Raw genomic sequence first — 20,566 nt, 5'->3', positions numbered from 1 at the left:
ATCTCTATGTATTGCATGAGATAAAAATCTAACTTCATTTTTTCCAGATGGTTCGCCAAATATCCCAACATCATTTATAAAATTGGTCAGTCTTTCCACATTAGTTTGAAATGCCACTTTAGTCATATTCTAAGTAGATCAGTTTTCTTTTTAAACCAGAGCTTAAAAAATAAATAAACTGAATTACAGTAGAGAACAAAGACAGGAAATGCAGGCAAAAAACAGACATTAAGATAAAGTTGTACACAAACTATTTAATGTATATAATATAATACAAATGTCATTCATACCAAAATAGTATAAATATAAATAATTCACAGAAAATTTTCTTATAAAATACTTCTGTAAGAAAGATTCAGAGGATGGACACCCATGAAATATAAGACTGTAGGAGCTGATTATTCAAACGTTGTTTAGAGTTTCTCCCATCATATAGAAAGTTATTTAAGCCTCAAAGCCATAAACATCGTCCAGCTGCCTAGTTTAACCCCAAATCAGATGTTTCTGAGAGTGGATCAGAATGTCCATTAAGTAAAAAGCAAAGTCTGAAATTAGGGGAAAAAAAGTAACAGTCTCTTCTGTTCTTATAATTCTAGACGGTTTGATTTTTCATTTACATCTCTGAGGCTCTAGATGTATGTCAGCATGTATGTCACATTCCTGGCACTGGAGTAGAGTGAAGGTGGACAGTGGCCCTATGCAATCCTTTCTCTTTTAACAGGAGAGGTGATTGAGACATTGAGATCAAATGCCAAAGATAATAAGAGTCAGTGTGGATCTCTGAAACCCGTATGGAAATCCTAAAACGTGCACTGAAATGCATGCCTTCCCAGGGCTTTGAAAAGTCTATGAAATAACAAGTTAACAATTAATATTACGATAGTGAATGCTGATAGTTAACTGGCCACATCTTTTTGGTCTTAAAAGGCCTGAAGTGCTACTACATGTTAGTGGAACTACAACAAAGCCGACTGATGAATTTGTGTAACAATCTTCATTTTGGAAGATCAGAAAGGATGTTATTGGCCAATAAAAATTTCCATTTTCTTATGTTATCTGTTCCAGTTTAAATAAAAATTAACAGAATAGTCAAAGAGAGAGACAGATCACTAATCTTGCAGTGTCAAGTCATGTCCTCGGAGACTCCCCTAGTAAGTGAAGAAAGCCCACAAGATGGTTATGAGGTGTGTTTCTACACAGCATCGCTAAAACGTGCGCACTGTGTTTTCTCACAAATGGAATGATAGGTTTTTAGGAAGCACATTTGACTGAGCTTTAATCAAGCAATTAAATAACAGCAGTAACAATAATAAGAACAATAGCACCAGCAACCACAAACAAGCCACTTTCTTCAGTGGTTGGGGATATGCGTGTTCTCCGTCTGTGGAGGCTGGAAGAGAGGTATGGCCTGCATCGCATTATACAGATGATCTAAGTCCGTTACGTTATTACAGGTACAATAGAAGCCAGCCCCAGAATGTCAGCCTCTGGGAAGTAACTGCTGTCCAGGGCGCTTTATAATTACAGAATGCTTCAATACTAGAAACTCATTCACAGAGCCAAGCCCAGTCTCGGATTTGAAAGCATTTAAGAAATATCCTTGTAACAGCCATACTACTTTATACTTTATTTTTAGAGGCCCGATATTTGTTTGGCTGGAAGAAAAAAATTGGAACGTGAATAGTATGCCCAGGGGCAAATCTGCAATAATAAGCAGCACATACATGTTGTGGAGGAAAACATTCAACATAAGACAGTCAACATACAAACAGATTCTGCTGAGGTGTCTTTATAAATAGCAGTTATTATTTGGCTTTCAATTGCTAAGCGTTCTAAATAGCATGCCCTTAAAAGTCGTCAAGTTCTTTATATAAATATAATTTCCTGATCTTAACTTTCATAAAGTTATTATGAAAAATTATAAGTGTATTCCATTAGCTTCATGTGTAATTTTACAATCATCATATTGTTAAAATTAGAAACACAAGGAAGAAAAAGAAAGAAATAGAAACATTATCAGGGACTGGAGAAGCTATTACGTGGAAAGGATTAATTTTTCTGTATAAGAACAGAGTTTGCCTATGCAACTCTTTATTAAATGGTTTGAACAGATATCCTCTCACATAGATTTATAGTTGAAATTGTCCCAATTGGTTGTCGGTAGGTCACACCCAATTTAAGGTCACACCCTGCCTTATCTTTAATGTCCCTTTCAATTCCTGAGCATAATAGCAAGGAGGAATTATGCTTTGAACCCTAAAGGAACAGTTTTGGAGCTGTTTGCTTTACATAATTACTACTATAAAGTAATTATACTTTATAGCAGGTAGATTTTCACACTGTATCTTTAAAAGCAAAAAATCATTTTAAAAGGTTCTGAATCGCCTCCATCTGGAAAGTACAGAGGCATATTAAAGAGAACGTATGGCTATTTCAGTACTGGGGAAATGCAGTCGTAATGCAGGGAAGAAAAGCGCATTTCCCGATTTCCACGATGCTGGGGCATTTTCTGATCCCCTTCGCTAATCCAGGGCTGTTGGCCATGAGCAGGGCTAATGCAAGTCTCCATCACCAGCATCTTCCCTGAGACCAAAGGCCGGCTCCAGATGTGGCAGTTCAGAGGAGCTACCTTGACAGCCGGCAGACACCAGCGACTATGGTAACACTTAAAGGGCCTGAAACACCTTTAGTCACTGCTGCAGTGCGTTCTTGCATCAACCCACGCAGTTCGACTTGGCAATATAGAAAATGGTAAAGTGGAGTTAAGGGAAATGCTAACGAATACTGCAAATCATGTTTAGAATGGAAATTGTGACTTTGCTAGCATTACAAGTATTTCCTGCCTCCCAACCAATAGATCCGTAACCAGGATGGCTTGCTGTGAATTTTGCGGCACCCAAGCCAAAGCAGTAACATTTCCGTAAGAGCATATGCGCCATGACAGAAGACTACAGCAGCCCAGAAAAATGATTTTTCCTGGGAAGGTCTGTGCAGCGATGAATAGGGCTCTTGATGCTATGGCAGCTGGGCAGAGATTTTCAGTGCTTCCAGCCCACAGTGAGGTAATTTTAAAGGCACTTTTCCCTTCATTTATTCTGCATTCACTGAATGTACATTTTTTGATGTCAGAGGGACATTGCAGGAAAGATCAGATGAGATAGGCTGACAATAGAGCCAAAGTTCAAAGCTTCTCTATTCTCAGGTAACAGCCAGGACAGTTTGTCTGCATTAAATGTCTTGAGGGCATGTGTCACTGTAACCCTGTCCACAGTTTTTCAAACAGTTCAAGACAAACAAATCACTTAGCGTTGAACAACTGTAGCATCTGATGCCATCACACAGACGTGGTAGCGACAGCCACTAATCAAAATTCTTTTCATTCCGTTGAAAAAGAAGTTCCTCAGCTCTGGTTTAAGATCACTTTTTATGTTGTTCTTTTGAAAATTATTATATGCCAAGGTTAAAAAAAAGAGAGAAAGAGAGAGAGAGAAGATTCCGTCTATAGGAACCGGAAAGTCAAGCCTTCTGGCGGCATGCTGCTCTCGGTGACTAACTATGGGGTCAGGGGAGAGTCGTCAGAGGTGACCGGCAAGGCCTGTAAAGGAATAGCCAAGCCCTCCTTCGAACCACCTGCCCAGGCCCCAGGTGAGACCCCACTCTCAGCTGGTACACCTGGGCGTCTGTGCTCTCCTTTCAGGCGTTCTCGCTGACTCCGCAAGGAGGCATGGACATCCAAGGCCAACACCACCAGGCGGTAGAGCTGTAACACCACCACCAGGAAATTCTTGGCAGCAAAGAACACCAGCATCTGGTTGATCACTTTGAAATAGGTCATCAGGATGAGTCGCACAACAAGGAAGGGACCGTCTTGTATGAAGATGCTGATTCCAATGTTCCAGAGGTCGGCACTGTATTGGCAAAAGAAGCGGCTGGGGAACCCCCTTGTTGTCATAGACACAGGGCACACAACGTGCTGTACTGAAAACGCAAGAGAGACCAGTTACCGTAGCTCTCTGACGTGCAGAAAAGTAAGGCAGAGTGAAGTGGGGACAAGTCATCAGCCGTGGGGGTTACGCTCATTCACAATGGGGAGTGATTCTGTAATTTCATTCTGGAGGGAAACAAGTGTAACCACCCTGCCATTTTACATCCTTGGGCATTTTATATTCAAAATGGATCGTCTGTTATAAGTCCAATGACACACATGAAAAAAAGCCAGCCTCTGGTTTCTATCCACGTAAAAAAACAAAATCAGCTCGTCTTCAAGTCCTCACTCACACTGGGGAAAGCGCAATTAACTAGGCTAGAAAGGATAAAGAGCAGAAGAAGCCGCCCTGTCTGTCTTTGAAGTCTGCAGAGTCGGAAGGCAGCACGGCAGGGTGCTCTCAGCCTCAAGTCAGGGAGCCTGGCTTCCTCTCCTGGTTTCCTCATTTTCTAACAGCAAGATGCACGCCAAGTTACTTAGGCTGCCTGGACCTCAGTTTCCTCCTTTGAAAACTGGAGAACAATGACAGCTTTGAGGAGAGGGGCCCCTATTCCCTGACTGTTTTTGGTTCCATTAGACTAACACCCCTGGCACCTCTCCTTTCTCACTGTCTTTCCCTGAGGATAATTCATGACTTACCTGGCTGCTAAATTTGGGAGATGAAACAGAGTGTCGGTGTCCCAGAGCTGTCTGCATCCCCTCTCTGGTACCTGCCTATTTACTGGTTGACTCACTTGGCCCTCTATGTAAATTGTGTTGTGAAAATTCAAGCACTTATCTTCAAATTCAAACTGAAGTCACGTTAAACATATCTCTCTAACAGGGGTGGGGAAAAAAAGCCCAAATAAATGCCATTGTTATTTTATTTTGTCTAATTCCTTATGGTTTTGTTTCACAGTTTACAAGAAAGACTGGATATAATTACTGATTTTCCAGTTGAACAAAAGGAGGTCCAATCAACAAATGAACCTTTTTTGTTTTAATTTCTAAAATGTAAATTTAATTCAGGGTCAAGGGCAGAAAATAATCCTTTTATAATAATGAAGACTTCCATTTGGAGTTTTCAAACAAAGAATGCCTTCGTCTACTGGAGCCTGCAAATATTATGAAGCTGCTTTGATATGGGTGCACATAATGTACCGTTTGTTGGAAATACAATAGTGATTTAGTCAGAAGTAACATTTGGTCTTTGTTTTTCAAACAGCTGCATAACATTATCACCCCTGAAAGTTTACAGAATTTCTTTCTTAAATAAAAATTTTCTAAGCAAGGCGGTAAACCACAAGATATGGGAGGGTGAGGCCCAGCAGAGGGAATGACAAAAGAAAACCCAACGTAAGATCAATAGTCACCGTTCCTAAGAAGTTAGGGTTGGGAAATGGCTCCCAGAGGACCTCCTAAAAGTATTATTCGACATCTAAACTGAAGGTGCCTAAAATTCTCGCAGAGGACACCAGCTGATTAATGGTATAGAGTACCTTCTGGGGCACATTACGACAAAATCTGTGTGTGCGTGTGTGTGTGTGTGTGTGTGTGTGTGTGTGTGTGTGTGTGTTATTGGCATACATTTGTTTGCAGTTATTAACTAGTAATTAGGTTTGGGGCATTTCCAAAAAGCCACAGCCACTCTTTCCTTCTGTTGGCAATTTTGTTTTGCAAAGTGGATGCTAAGGTCTAAAATGGCCTCTAAAACCTCTGTGCCTATCAAAGTGGACCAAAAAAAGATGCAGAAAAAAATTAAATATCTCTGTACAAAGATTAATTCTAACCCTGAGGCCATCAGGTAGGGTACCGTAAGAAAGGAGTCAGACTTCAGGAAAACGTAACTATTCAATCCTAGAATTTCTTTAGAGTAAAGTGGCATCCAGGAGAATTTCCAAATCAAAATTCCAGGGCGGGCTTCCCTGGTGGCGCAGTGGTTGAGAGTCCGCCTGCCGATGCAGGGGTGACCCGAAAAAAAAAAAAAAAAAAAAAAGAATTCCAGGGCTCCTAGAAGTTATGGGATAAGTCCAGGTCAATGTATTCCAATAGAACCATCTGTGTTAGGAAAAACGTTCTATATCTGTGCTGTCTGACATCATAGCCATATGCAGCCACGGAGCAGGCTAGTGTGACTGAACTTTAAATTTTATTTAATTTTAATTAATGTTAATCTAAACAGCCACATGTGGCTAGTGGGTACTGTACTGGATAATGCAGCTCTAGATCATCAGTATGAAATGCCCAGAAAACCGTTTACTTCTTGCAAAGTCTTGGGGGTTTATGTCTTTATTAAAATAAGCCCAATGGGAGTCTAAGAGCCAATACTGAGGAAAAATCTAATTTCCCATGTGGCCCTGAACCTGCTCTTATTCCCTTTGAAGTTCTAATACAAGGGTCTGACAAAGGAATGAAAATGGCCCCTTAAAAAATCAGGAGATAACATTTATATGCCAGTAAGTGTGCTGAAGCACAGTCGCTACAAACTATGTCTTATTTTTGTCATCACAAGGACCCTCAATCCTCACTGCAATAATCATCATCCCCATTGCATGGATGAAAAACTGAGGCGCTGATGTGTTAACTAATTTGCAGAAGCTTTTACAAATTGCAAGTGATGGAACTACTGTATGAAATGAACATAAAGCTGTGCTCTTATCGACTTAATTGTTTCAGGCTCACCATGTACCAGAGTGGATCGTGGCTCTCCTAAGTTTCAACCTAGTTGTCTTCTAAACTGAACTGGAACTAACACTGAGATATCGAAGTGATAAAAAAAAAAAAAAAGATAATCCTCTCAAATGCTTCCTTAGCTTCACTGCAGTTCATAATCAAGAGCTGTAATTTTCTGTTTCTTTGAGCAAACATCGGACACTTACCTGCCAGGTCAAGTGGGAACTGCAGCATACTCCAGGTCCATATAACAAGGATGGCATAGACCAGAGCAGGGCTATTCCTAGAATGCAGACAAAATTTTAAATTAGTGATGAAAAATACGAACACACGCAGAAAAATCTTATCTCTTTTTGTTCTCATATTTGACTATATCCTAATAAACCTCTTGAGAGTTGTCAGAATATCTTGGTGATATAAGATATCCATGAAAAATTCATGCATGATTAAAATGGAATAATGAAAAAGAAGTTTAAAAAAATCTGGGACTTAAAACCCAACTTCCACATGTGCCAACATCTGTGTGAATTATGGCAGAGCCTCTTGGTCCTATATTGCTGTATTTAGTTTTACAGAATCATGGACACATTATGGGAGGGAAATGCTAGGACAAAAGTTAGACATTAACCTGGAAATTCAGAGGACTGATTTCAAGAAATTTCACGGAGGGAAAGTGAAAATTGTTCCAAGATCCCAAGACTCTAGCTTAAAAGTACATCTCAAAAGGCCTAGATGAGGCTCAACAATTAAGAGCTTAGCATGTAAAAGAAAGTTATCCTCAGTTGAACAAAAAGTAGGGAGATAAATCCAATCATCAAAGATATACATTGGACACTAGGATGTAAATTAAAGGATGTGATTGTTTCATTCACCATTGGATTTCCCCAGTGCCTATAACGGTACATGGCAAATAACAGTCACTCAACAAATATTTGTGGAAGGAATTGCTGAACGAATAATCAGAGGATCTGTACTTGGAAGAAATACAAACGTCATAGACCCAGGAAAATGGTCTTGAAGACTAAAGTCAGAAAGAAGAGAGGTTACAAAAACGCAAAGGATCCGAAAGAAGTCTCAAAGTCACTTTTTTACAGCAAAATCCCAGAGGAAATTATCAATTTGAGGTTAGTGGTGTAATAACAGATCTTGTTGCCAACTTCTCTGTCAAGAGGGATTTCCAGAATGGAGAGGGATAGAAAAACATCAGGGAAGAGTAATTGAAACCAAACTCAATGAGGTGATTGTAAGGGATATCTTTAAATGCTTCGAGTATTGAGGCCCTGAAGAATTAGATCTTAAAACTCTGAGAGAATTTGTAAATGAGATTTCTAAGCCATCGTTATCTGTCCTGGCAGTTAACGGTGAAGACAAGGTTGGTGACAAAAAAATGAACTCTTAACTTTCAAAATGAAGCAGAAGTATATTTTCAACTATAAAGGCACATTTACTGTTAATCCCTAGTTAGATTATATAACTGATTATATGAAAGATTTCTGAGAGCCCTTATTGAAGAAGACAGTGTTACCTGAGAATCAGCACAGGTTACCTGAGAACAACGGCACTCAGCTAAGATTATTTTCTCTCTCCCCCCCTCCTTTTTTTTAAAAATAGAGTTAGGATTACTAAGCAGATAATGATACATACATAATAATAGACACTGGATTTAAACAAGGCTCATGAAAAAAGCCTCCCATAGTGTTCTTATTAGCAAGATTAAGAAATGTTCTGAGTGTGAGTTCAGTTAGGTGGATACCTAACTGTGTAAATGACTCAGGGATTTGTAAAGGGAGCTCTCCAAGGGTCGCTGCAGGCTCTGCCTTTGATTCTGTTCTGCTTCACGTTTCATCACTGAGTTGGTTGCCGACATTGACGGAAGGCTTCTCATATGCACATATGACATTGGGGGCTGGATGAGAAACCAATACCCCAGAAGACATAATCAGGATCCCCAAAGATCTTGACAGGATGTAACTGGATGACCTAGAATAGGATGGAAGAGGTAGCACTTCACGGCAGCAGCCATTAAAAAGGCTCAAGGATTTTCCCTTCCTGTTATCTAAGGATGAGTCCGCAGTGTGACATGATTTATGATTTTCCAAAATCAGATGCAATCATACGTCTCTTCCCGAGAAGTTTAAAGTCTAGAATTTTAAGTGAAAATGCCTAGGGAATGCAGTCTATAACTTCTCCCTCTTTGCAAAGTCAATGTCTCTATATAGTAGACCTTCAGTAAGTGCCTGAATTTTTTTAATAATCTTGCCTGCCGTGTCTGAGCTCGTACTATGTGCCAGGCAGTTTTCTAAGTGTTTAACTCTGCGATCACACTTAATCCTCATACCAGCTCGACAAAGTACGTACACTTATTATCTCTATTTGGCCAGTGATTTCAGCATCCATCTTTTTTACCTTTCCATGGTAGTATTTCCATGAAGGAAATGGACAGTTTTAGCCCTGCTCTATTCTACAATATTCAGGATGTATCTGACATATTATGTGTTGTCCTTCATGTTTTAGGAGGAACACTGAAAACATTTTTGGTCCAAAAAAGAGAGACTAGGGTGGTGAGAGGACTCAGAGCCATGTTAGACATGGCATAGTTCAAGGAACTAAAAACTAGAGAAGACTGCTTTAAAACTTGAGTTCATACATTTAAAGGGTTATCATGTGGAGAAGGAATTAAACTTATTTCTTACGACTTCAGAGGGCCAATTCAGGTTCAGAGGATTTGAGTTGCACCTGTCAGAATCCAAATTTCATCCCGGTAGAGGAAAGTACTTTCTAATAATACTAATTCAAAATAGAACATGTTGCCCCTGGGGTTAGTATATTCTCTATTAGTGAAAGTTTTCAAAGAAAGTCTGGACAAAAACTTGAGAAAATTTTGGAGAGGATTTTGTAACAGATGTAAAATAGGTTTCTCAATAGATGGTCACTTTTGAAGTTTCTTCTCATCTCAGACTTCAGTAATTCTACGAAAAAACTCGTGCAATTTGTCTGCAAGGCAGCAGAAAGAAGTGGTAAAGCATAAGCTCTGGTGCTAGGTTGCCAGGGTTCAAATACCAGCTCTAACCCTCACCAGAGAGACAGGATGTGGGCTTCCAGTCCCAGACTAATCATTTACCAGCTACACGAATATGAACAAGTAATTTAATACCTATGTGCTCTGGTTTACCCACCTACAATGTGAGAATGACAGTAACAATAGCTATTGGATTTTATATGATAATTTTTATTAAATATATTGTTTAAAGATGTTAAACATATAAAGCTCTTAGAACAGCACTGGATACAGACTAAGCATGGTATACTACCACAAGTTAAGTATTATTATTTTTTACCACGTAACCTTGAGACTCTTGCAACTTCTCTTGCCTGCCATTCTTCAGCTTATAATATCGTGGTAATGACAGTATCTACCTCATGGTGGTGTTGTAAAGACTAAGTCACTCATCACAACTAAAACCCTTAGAACAGTGCTTGGAACACAGCAAGAGATAAATCAATATTATCCACTACTACTGTTAGTAGCAGTAATAGTATTTTTATTTTTATTATGTGAACATATTTCTTAAACTCTTTGTGTTTTAATTTTATTATTATACAAAACAGGGATAAATAATAAACTGACCTTAGCCCTAAGTAAGTCAAACTCTAACCCTCTAATACCAAATATATGTCTTTTGCATTCACAAGTATTATCATCTGAACACACACAATATGGGAGAATGTGGGTGTTGAGAAACCTATTACTAAAGTTATCAAAAATAACTTTGGAAAAGATGGCCAGAAAATCTTTGGAGCAGACAAATTTGTATTATTAATTCAGACAGTAAAATTTACCCAGGAAGGTTAAACGCTGGAATATAAATACATCACTGAGCTTAAATGGCAAACACTCCAAATTTGTGAAGGAATTTTGGAGTCAATTTCTCCAGCATTGTCTCTGTTGTGTAATTGTCTCCCCAACTTGTCTTGCCCCATTTTCTCATGTGTAATCTGTCTTCATAAACGTCAACTGAGAAGCGTGTAAGCAGACAGTGGGCTCTATTCATATAGAGACAAAAGATCATTTGAAGTATAATTATAGATGTATCACTTCTCTGCTTGGAAATCTAGGAGGATAAAAGACGCACTTGGTAAATCAGTGCACCACAACTATTGGGTGAAAAGTAAAAATAAAGTCATAAATTGCTAATTTTTTTATTAAAGTATAGTTGATTTAAAATGTGTTAATTTCTGCTGTAGAGCAAAATGACTCAGTTATACATAAATATACATTCTTTTTTATATTCTTTTCCATTACGGTTTATCCCAGGACATTGAATGTAGTTCCCTGTGCTATACAATAGAACCTGTTGTTCATCCATTCTGTATATAATAGTTTGCATCTACTAATCCCAAATGTGAGGATGACAGTAATAATAGCTATTGGATTTTATATTATAATTTTAATTAAATATATTGTTTAAATATGTTAAACATATAAAGCTCTTAGAACAGCTAAGAGCTGTTCCCACCCCGCCCCGCCCACCTTGGCAACCGTAAGTCTGTTCTCTATGTCTGTGAGTCTGTTTCTGCTTCATAGATAGGTTCATTTGTGTCCTAGTTTAGATTCCACATATAAGTGACATCATATGGTATTTGTTTCTCTTTCTGACTTACTTCCCTTAGCATGATCATCTCTAGTTGCATCCATGTCGCTGAAAATAGCATGATTTTGTTCTTTTTTATGGCTGAGTAATATTCCAGTGTACATTTGTACCACATCTTCTTTATCCATTCATCTGTCTCTGGATATTCAGGTTGTTTCCATGTCTTGGCTATTGTGAATAGTGCTGATATGAACATAGGGGCGCATGTATCTTTTTGATTATAGTTTTGTCCAGATACATGCCCAGGAGAGGGATTGCTGGATCATATGGTAGTTCTGTTTTTAGTTTTCTGAGGAACCTCCAGACTGTTTTCCACAGTGGCTACACCACCTTACATTCTCACCAATAGTGTAGGAGGGTTCCCTTTCCTCCACACCCTCTCCAGCATTTGTTACTTGTAGACTTTTTAATGATGGCCATTCTGACCAGTGTGAGGTGGTACCTCATTGTAGTTTAGATTTGCATTTCTCTAATAATTAGCCATGTTGAGCATCTTTTCATGTGCATATTGGCCATCTGTATGTTTTCTTTGGGGAAATGTTTACTTAGATCTTCTGCCCACTTTTTGATTGGGTTGTTTTGTTGTTGTTGACTTGTATCGGCTATTTGTATATTTTGGAAATTAAGCCCTTGTCAGTCACATCGTTTGCAAATATTTTCTCCCATTCCATAGGTTGTCTTTTCATTTTGTTTATGGTTTCCTTTGCTGTGAAAAAGCTTGTAAGTTTGATTGGGTCCCATTTGTTTATTTTTGTTTTTATTTCTATTGCCTTGGGAGACTGACCTAAGAAAACATTGGTATGATTTATGTTTTGTCTATGTTCTCTAGGAGTTTTATGGTGTCTTGTCTTATATTTAAGTTTTTAAGCCAGTCTGAGTTTATTTTTGTGCATGGTTTGAGGGTGTATTCTCATGCATTGCTAATTTGCTTAACTGTTTCTTTTTGAAAGTGTAAATACTCCTATAAATAAGAGATAATCAGTGGATAGAGTTGCTCTAGCTTTTTAAAAAGCATCCCATAAACCTCTTCAGAGGAGCAAAAAAATTAAGGAGAGAGAGAGAAAAGGAAAGAAAGCAAGCAAACGAGCTATTAAGCTAACCTGGAAGAAATGCTTCATCAAGCAAAACAAGCTAAACTAAAAGAACACATAGTGTAAACATAGAAAAACTCTCCTTTGTTTGGTCAGATATTCACAGTGAAGTAGCAGTAATGCTACGGGAACATTTTACCAAGTGTGTTTTTTCTTTTCAGTAAATGATCTGTGTTCAAAAAAAGACTGCAGAGTGATCTCCAAAGGTGTAAATAACTACTAAACTCTTCCTGGCAATTGTACTGAAATTCAGACTTGTTAAAATGTTGGAGGGTGGCTGTAGCAGAATGAAATGGCCAGCAAACCCTCTCCCCACCAAACATACATAACACTGGACAAATTGTCAAAAACAACCACTTCAGATCTCTGGAAATAAACCAAAGGCAAATAAAAAATTGAGTAACGTTTATTCATGAAAACCTGGTAGAACTTCAGTTAAGAACAGTGAGTGTCTAAGGCATTCTTGCCCATGGGATGTTCCCTTAAACCTCCAGCTTTGCTGTGTGAAGGAAAAATGGCACCAGACAGTTAAATAGGCAATGAAGACTTTATTGAAGTCTACAGTAAGGGAGAGAGACTGAATTCACCCCCACTGAAACAAAATCAGAAGAGTTTTTAAACACTGGGGTGAACTAGTGGAACAGTACTAGAGGTTGTTAGAGAGGGAAGTTGGTCAATGTGATTAGGCCATCTATGTTTGCTAATCGGCACTGATATAAGTTAGGTTCCTGTCGTCTCAGAGAGACTAGGAGATGGGGGTGTTATCTTTCCTGATGATCACATTTCAAAGGGATGGCTCTCACATCCTCGATATTCCTACTCTGTAAAGCTGGAAAGAGTCTAAGAGAAGACTTGCATCTCAAAGGGACATAGAAAGAAATTACAGTTGCAAGTTTTCTAAAATCAGTGCTCTGAGGAAAGGGAGAGCAGAGGCTTATATTCAGGAATAAACTTTTTTAAAGTTTAATCACGATAAAGGGAATGTTAAGGCTGCCTTGGTCAGTCGGAGTGGTGGTTTTACCAGGGAGAGTTTAGCAATGAAAACCAGAGGCCCCTTGTGACCAGAGTATGCTGACTTGGTTTGGAGTGGAGTGTGAAATCCATGGTTAAAGGTGTGGTCCGTAAAAGTAACACATTTAGTTGGAAATGAATGGGGAAGCCCATGGCTTTCCTACTTAGAGGTTGCAGCCCCAGCTGGGGTGAGGGGCAGACTAACTTAACATTTAATGGAGAGATTCCAAAAATAAGAGAGCCATAGAAAGGCTAGATAATGTCTCCAAGTATGCCAGACATGTGCAGGGATGATCCAAGAAGGCCCAGTAGAAATTTAAAACTTGTTATATATGAAAACTTTCTGAACTTGAATGTGCGATCCAGCTCATACACAGATCCATCAGCAGAGGGTGGAACTCAAAAGGGCTCAGAGTGTTTGATCACAAACCCTGCTCAAATCATTGGCTGACCATAGGTGTGACCCTAATAGCCATGCTAAAGACAAAAATAAGAATTAAAACAACAAACAAAAAACAAGTCCCAGCAGAAACATCAGTGACTGCAATCCAAGGGGAGATAGAGTCCTCAGATTAAGTTCAGGCAATTTATTGAGACAACAAAGATGACAAAAAGACTCCTGAGGCATGTGGGGAAGCCTGAGGATAATATATTGCTACAAAACATAATACAAAATGTTCAGTTTTCAGCAAAACAGTATGAGACATACAAAGAAACAGGAATGCACGACCCATGCTCAGAAGAAAACAACAACAATCAATTAATCAATAGAAACTGACTCTAATGGGGTCCAGATATTGGATTTAGCAGATAAAGACATCAAAGCAACTATCTTAAATATTTTCAAAGAATGAAAGAAAACTATGTTCCATAAACTAAAGAAAAATATGACAGGGACTCAACAAATAAGTAACTGAAATAAGAAATATAAACTAAAAAGAGAATTAAATAGAAATTCTAGATTTGAAAATATGGTAACAGAAATGAAAAATTCACTAGGTGAGCTCTACAATTTGCCTCTACATATGGATTTGAGATAGTGGAAGAATCAGTGACCTGGAAAATAAATCAGTGAAAACTCTCCAGTCTGAAGACTAGTAGGTAAAACAGATAGGAGAAAAATGAACAGAGTCTCAGAGACCTATGGAACACAACTAAGCATTTCTATTTGTAATAGCAGTCCCAGAAGGAAGAAAAGACGATGGGTCAGAAAAAGTGAAGAAATGATGGCTGAAAATTCCTCAATTTGAGGAAAAACATTAATTTATAGATCCTAGATCAACAAAGTTGTAGTACGTTTAAGACAAAGAGACCCACACCTAGACACATCACAGACTGCTGAAAGTCAAAGAGAAAGAGAAAATCTTGAAAACAGCAAAAGAAAAACGACTCATTTGTACAGGGTAATGACAAAACAATGGCTAACATCTCATCAGAAATAATGAAGGCCAGAAGAAAGCAGAATGATACGTATAAAATGCTGAAGTAAAAACTATGGAGCAAGAATTCTTCATACAACAAAACTATTTTTCCAAACATGAAGGAAAAATACACACATTTCTCCACAAAGATTAGGAGAATTTGTTGCCAGCACATTTGCCTTAGATGAAACAGTAAAGGAAGTCTTTCAGGCTGAAAGAAAATGACACCAGAAAGTAACTCAAATCCTCAAGAAGGAATAAAGAGCATCTTCAAATATGTAAGTAAATATAAGAGAGCATATAAACATACAGTCATATCTTTTCTTCTCTTAATTTCTTTAAAAAAACACAAGTCTATAAAACAATCATTATAAAACTGTACTGTTTGGCTTACAACATATAAAGATGTAATGTATATGACAATACAATTGCAAAAAAGAGGGGGAAGGGAATTGAGCTATTAACTTGTAATAGAATGTGAAGATCTAAAATCATATTGTATTCCCTACAGTAACCACTGTAATAAAACAATACACAAATCAATAGAGGAATTAAAATTGTTCATTAAAAATATTTTTAAAGCAGTAACTAATTAACACAAGAGCAAAAAGGAAATGAGACATTGAGAAAAACAAATAGCAAAATGGCAGATACAAATTCAACTAAATCAGGACTTACCTGGTGGCGCAGTGGTTAAGAATCTGCCTGCCAATGCAGGGGACATGGGTTCGGGCCCTGGTCCGGGAAGATCCCACATGCCGTGGAGCAACTAAGCCCGTGCTCCACAACTACTGAGCCTGCGCTCTAGAGCCCGCAAGCCACAACTACTGAGTCCGCATGACACAACTACTGAAACACGCGCACCTAGAGCCCATGCTCCACAACAAGAGAAGCCACTGCAATGAGAAGCCTGTGCACCGCAGCAAAGAGTAGCTCCCGTTCGCCGCAAGTAGAGGAAAGCCTGCGCACAGCAACAAAGACCCAATGCAGCCATAAATAAATAAATAGATAGATAGATAGATAGACAAATAAATAAATAAAATTTTCAACCAAATCAATAATTACATTAAATATTAATGGATTAAACACATTGCAAAAGCTTGGAAATTGTTCCCCAAAATTCATGTCTGCGTAGACTTCAGAATGTGATCTTATTTGGAAGTAGGGTCTTTGCAGAAGTAGTCAAGGTAAGAGAAGGTCATAGTAGATTAACCTGTGTCCTAATCCAGTGAGCGGTGTCCCTATAAGAAGGGGAAAAATTGGAGACACTGACAGACACACTGGGGAGAATGCCATGTGATGACAGAAGCAGAGATTGGAGTGATGTGTCTACAAGCTGAGGGACACCAGAACTTCCAGCAACCACCAGAAGCCACAAGAGAGCCACAAGAGGGAACAGATTCTCCCTCAGAGCCTCTAACAGAAACCAACCCTGCTGGCACATTGATTTGGACTTTCAGCCTTGAGGACTAAGAGAGTATAAATTTCTGTCGTATTGAGCCACTCAGTTTGTGGTAGTTTGTTATGGCAGCCCTGGGAAATTAATATACACTCCAATTAAAAGACAAAGATTGTCTGAGAGAAAAATGCAAGATCCAACTATATGTGGTATATAAGGAATACAGTTTAGATGTAAAGATACAGAGTTTGAAAAAGATATCCCATGTCAATAGTCGTCATAAAATAGAGTGCCTAGATTCATATGAGACAAAATAGACTTTCAGACAAGAAATATTACTAGAGAAAAAGTGGCATTTCATGATGAAAAACAGTTACTACATGAGGAAGAAGTTTAAAAAATTAACGTGTGCACATCTAAAAACAGAGCCTCAAAATACATGAAGCAAAAACTGACAATACTGAAAAAAGAAATACACAGTTCAATAATAAGAGTTGAAGATTTCAATGCCTCACTCTCAATAATTGATAGACCAACTAGACAGAAAATCAGTAAGGATATAGAAAACTTGAACAACCCTATCAGCCAACTTGACATAACTTACATTTACAGAACACTCAAGCAAACAACACATTCTTTTCAAGCCCACATGGAACATTCTCCAGGATAGGCCATATGCTAGGCCATAAGTCTCAGTATTTTAAAAGGGTTAAAATAATTTTGTATATTCTCAGACTACAACAGAATTAAAATAGAAGACAACAGGGAGAAATTTGGGCAATCCCCATATGGAAATTAAACAGCTTACTTCTAAACAAGTCATAGGTCAAAGGAGAACTCACAGGAGAAACTGGAAAGTAATTTGAACTGTATTAAAAAGATAACATATCAAAGCTTATGAGATGCAGATAAAGCAGTGCTTAGAAGGAAACATAACTTTGAATACCATATTAGAAAAGAAGAAAGGTTTCAAATCAATTAGCTTCCATCTTAGGAAACTAGAAAAAAGAAGTGCAAATTAAATCCAAAGCAAGCAGAAGGAAGGAAAAATTAAACATCAGAACACAAACCAATGAAATATAAAACAGAATAATAGAGAAAATCAATGAAACCGAAAATTAGTTATTTTAAAAGACTGACTAAGTTGAGAAGTCTAAGAAAAAATAGAGGAGACACAAATGACCAAACTCAGAATGAAAAGTTGGGGAGGGGCATAATAAGTGACCCTATAGAAATTGACACAAGTATAAAGGAATAATATTATGGACAGCTTTATATAAAAAATAAAATTAGATAAAATGTAAGAATTCCTTGAAAGAAAAATATAATCAAAACTGACCCAAGAGGAAATAGAATAACTGAATAGACTTATGAGAAATAATGATATTGAATTAATAATAAAATATCTTCCCATAAAGAAAAACCTAGGCTTAGATAGCTTCCTAAGTGAATTCTATAAAATATTTAAAGAAGAAATAACATCAGTCTTATACAAAGTCTTTCAGAAAATAAAGAAGGAATGCTTCCTGAGGTATTCATTGAAGGATATTACCCTGATACCAAAGCCAGGAAAAATATCATTTGAAAATATTACTAAAAATCAGTATGCTCTATGAGTATAGATGTAAAAATTATTAACAAAACGTTAGCAAACCAAATTCAGCAACATATAGAAACGATTATACACCATAACCAAGTGATATTTATCCCAGGAAGTCAAGGTTGATTTAACATCTGAAAATTAGTTAATGTAATATACCATATTAATGGAATAAAAGATAGCCACCACACAATGATCATAAGAAAAACAGAAAAACATTTAGCAACATTCAGTGTCCATAGAAAAAGAGAGAGAGAGAAAAGAAAGAACTCTCAGTAACCTAGATGGGGATTTCCTCCAACTGATCAAGGGCATCTATTAAAAATATCTGTGCAAAACCTATAGCTAACATCATCCTTAATAGTGAAAGACAGAATGCTTATCCTTTGAGATTGAAAGGTCCACTCTTATACTTCTGTTGAACATTGTACAAGAAATTCTAGCTGGTGCAATAAGACAAGAAAAAGAAATAAAAGGTGTACAGATTAGAAAGAATCAAAAATATCTTTGCTTTCAAATGACATTATCCCATATGGAGTCTACAAAACTAGTAAGCAAGTTTAGCATGGTTTCTGGGTACAAGATTGTCACACAAAAGTCAATTGTATTTCTACATAGTGGTAATAAAAAACATGAAGATGATACTAAGAAATTAAGAAAATGATTCTATCAAAAAGAAAAATATTTAGGAATAAATTTAGGAAAAGTGGTGTAAGACCTATACATTGAAAATTACAAAACTTTGCTGAGAGAAATTAAGGAACATCTGAATAAAAGATGAGATAGTTTATGTTCATGAATTGAAAGACTTAATATTATTAAGATGCCACTTCTTCACAAATTGATGCTTAGATTTAATACAATCCTTATCAAAACTCCAGCAGGATTTTTTTTGTAGAATTTGACAAGCTAATTATAAAACTTACACGGAAATGCAAAGGAGCTAGAAAAATCAGAACAGTTTTTGAAAAAAGAATAATGTTAGAGGGCTTACAGTATCCAGTTTCAAAACTTACCATAAAATTCCAGTAATCTCAATAACGTAGTACTGGCATAAGATAGACACACAGAGCACTGAAACACAATAGAAAGTCCAGAAAAACTCCTTACATACGTGGTCAATTGATTTTTGACAAAGATACCAAGGCAATTTAATAGGGAAAGGATAGTCTTTTCAACAAATGGTGCTGAGACAGTTGGTCCTCGCTGGGACAAAAAATACTGCTAGGATAATGCCAAAACACAAAATGAAACAAGACAAAACATGAACTTAGACCCTTACCTCATGATACACAAAAATTAAGTGAAAACATTACACAGGAAAATATTTCTAATTTTTGATGGGGAGAATATTTCTTAGAATCTATGATTCCCAAAGCACTACAGAGAAGAAAAAATGATACATCCCATATTTGAATTTTATCAAAATTCAAAAAAATTGTTATTCAAATGACAACATTAAAAAATGATATACTGGGAGAAAATATTTACATTATGTATCTAATACCAGACTTGTATCCAGAATATATAAAGAACTCTTACAACTCAATAAAAATTAATCCAATGAAAAATGGGCAAAAATTTGAATAGATACTTCACCAAAGAAGATATATGAATAGCTAATCAGCACATGGAAAGATGCTACACGTCATTAGTCATTAGGAAAATGCAAATTAAAACCACAATATGATGCTACTATGAGCCCACTAGAATGGTTACAATCAAAAAGACTGAAAAAAAATGTGTTGGTGAGGATGTTGAGAAAATGGAACTCTCACACATTGCTGATTGGAATATAAAAAGGTATAGCCACTTTGGAAAACAGTTTGTCAGTTTTCTTAACATAAAACCCAGTCATTCTACTTCTAGGTATCTATACAAGAGAACTGAAAACAGATCCATACAAAGGCTTATAACTGAGTGTTCATAGCAATATCATTCTCAATAGCAAGAAAATTGAAATACACATGTATATTGACTACCGAATGGATAAATAAAATGTGGTATATACGTGGGATACTATTCAGCAATTAAAAAGGAGCTAACTACCCACACATGCAACAGTGGAAATGAACCAAAAAAACATTATGCTACGTGAAAAGACCAGACACAAAGACCACAAACTTTACAATCCCATTTGCATCAAATTTCTAGAAAAGGAATTCCTACAGAGACTGGCAGTGAGAATTGACCGCAAACAGACACAAGGAATCTGGATTCTGGTGATAGTTACACAAATCTATACATTTATTAAATATCATTGAACCGTAGAATTACAATAGATGAATTATATGGTGTGTAAAGTGAAGCTGTTACAAAACGTTTGCCATATCTCACAAGTCCATGTAAATTCATAAGAATTAGGAAGATCAACTTCATGTGGGCATGCGGAAGGAAGTTGATTTAGGTTAAAACAAAACTGGATTTGAGGTATTAAGCGGGATGCAGGAGAAAGATGTAGACATCACTGTGATGTAGACATTATTGCAGGTTTTCTCCTAAACCTATCAGCTCAAATTATGGAATAAAATAAAAAGGAAAAGAAAATGTTTTAATAATAAGTGATGCTAAGTCGGTTATAATGAAGTAACCCCCTCTGCTATATTACATGTAAACATCTTTTACATGTATATTAAATTTATGCTTCATGATTGTCTTTCTGACGCCAAAGAGGAAAGCTACACTACAGTGAGAAGGATTTAATATTTCCTTTGAAGAGATGGAAATTTGCAGTGTTAATTCTTGCAGTATAGAT

General features: G+C 37.1%; 1 protein-coding gene across 1 annotated transcript in view; it reads right to left on the bottom strand.

The window, feature by feature from the left end:
- Window positions 1–288: 288 nt before the first annotated feature.
- TMEM26 (transmembrane protein 26) overlaps window positions 289–20,566 on the bottom strand; it is a 48,197-nt gene continuing 27,919 nt past the window's right edge. The window contains exons 5-6 of the mRNA XM_024765194.1: window positions 6,844–6,920; window positions 289–3,978 (exon numbers count right to left, since the gene is read on the bottom strand). Coding sequence (XP_024620962.1) covers window positions 3,554–3,978; window positions 6,844–6,920 — 502 coding nt within the window. The 3' untranslated portion in view covers window positions 289–3,553. The remainder of the gene's footprint in view (window positions 3,979–6,843; window positions 6,921–20,566) is intronic.

This window comes from Neophocaena asiaeorientalis, unplaced genomic scaffold, assembly GCF_003031525.2.
Source record: "Neophocaena asiaeorientalis asiaeorientalis breed wild unplaced genomic scaffold, Neophocaena_asiaeorientalis_V1.1 scaffold183, whole genome shotgun sequence".
NCBI classification, from domain to species: Eukaryota; Metazoa; Chordata; class Mammalia; order Artiodactyla; family Phocoenidae; genus Neophocaena; species Neophocaena asiaeorientalis.
The sequence above is the reverse complement of the archived record's forward strand: the minus strand, read 5'-3'. Positions and strand labels throughout refer to the sequence as shown.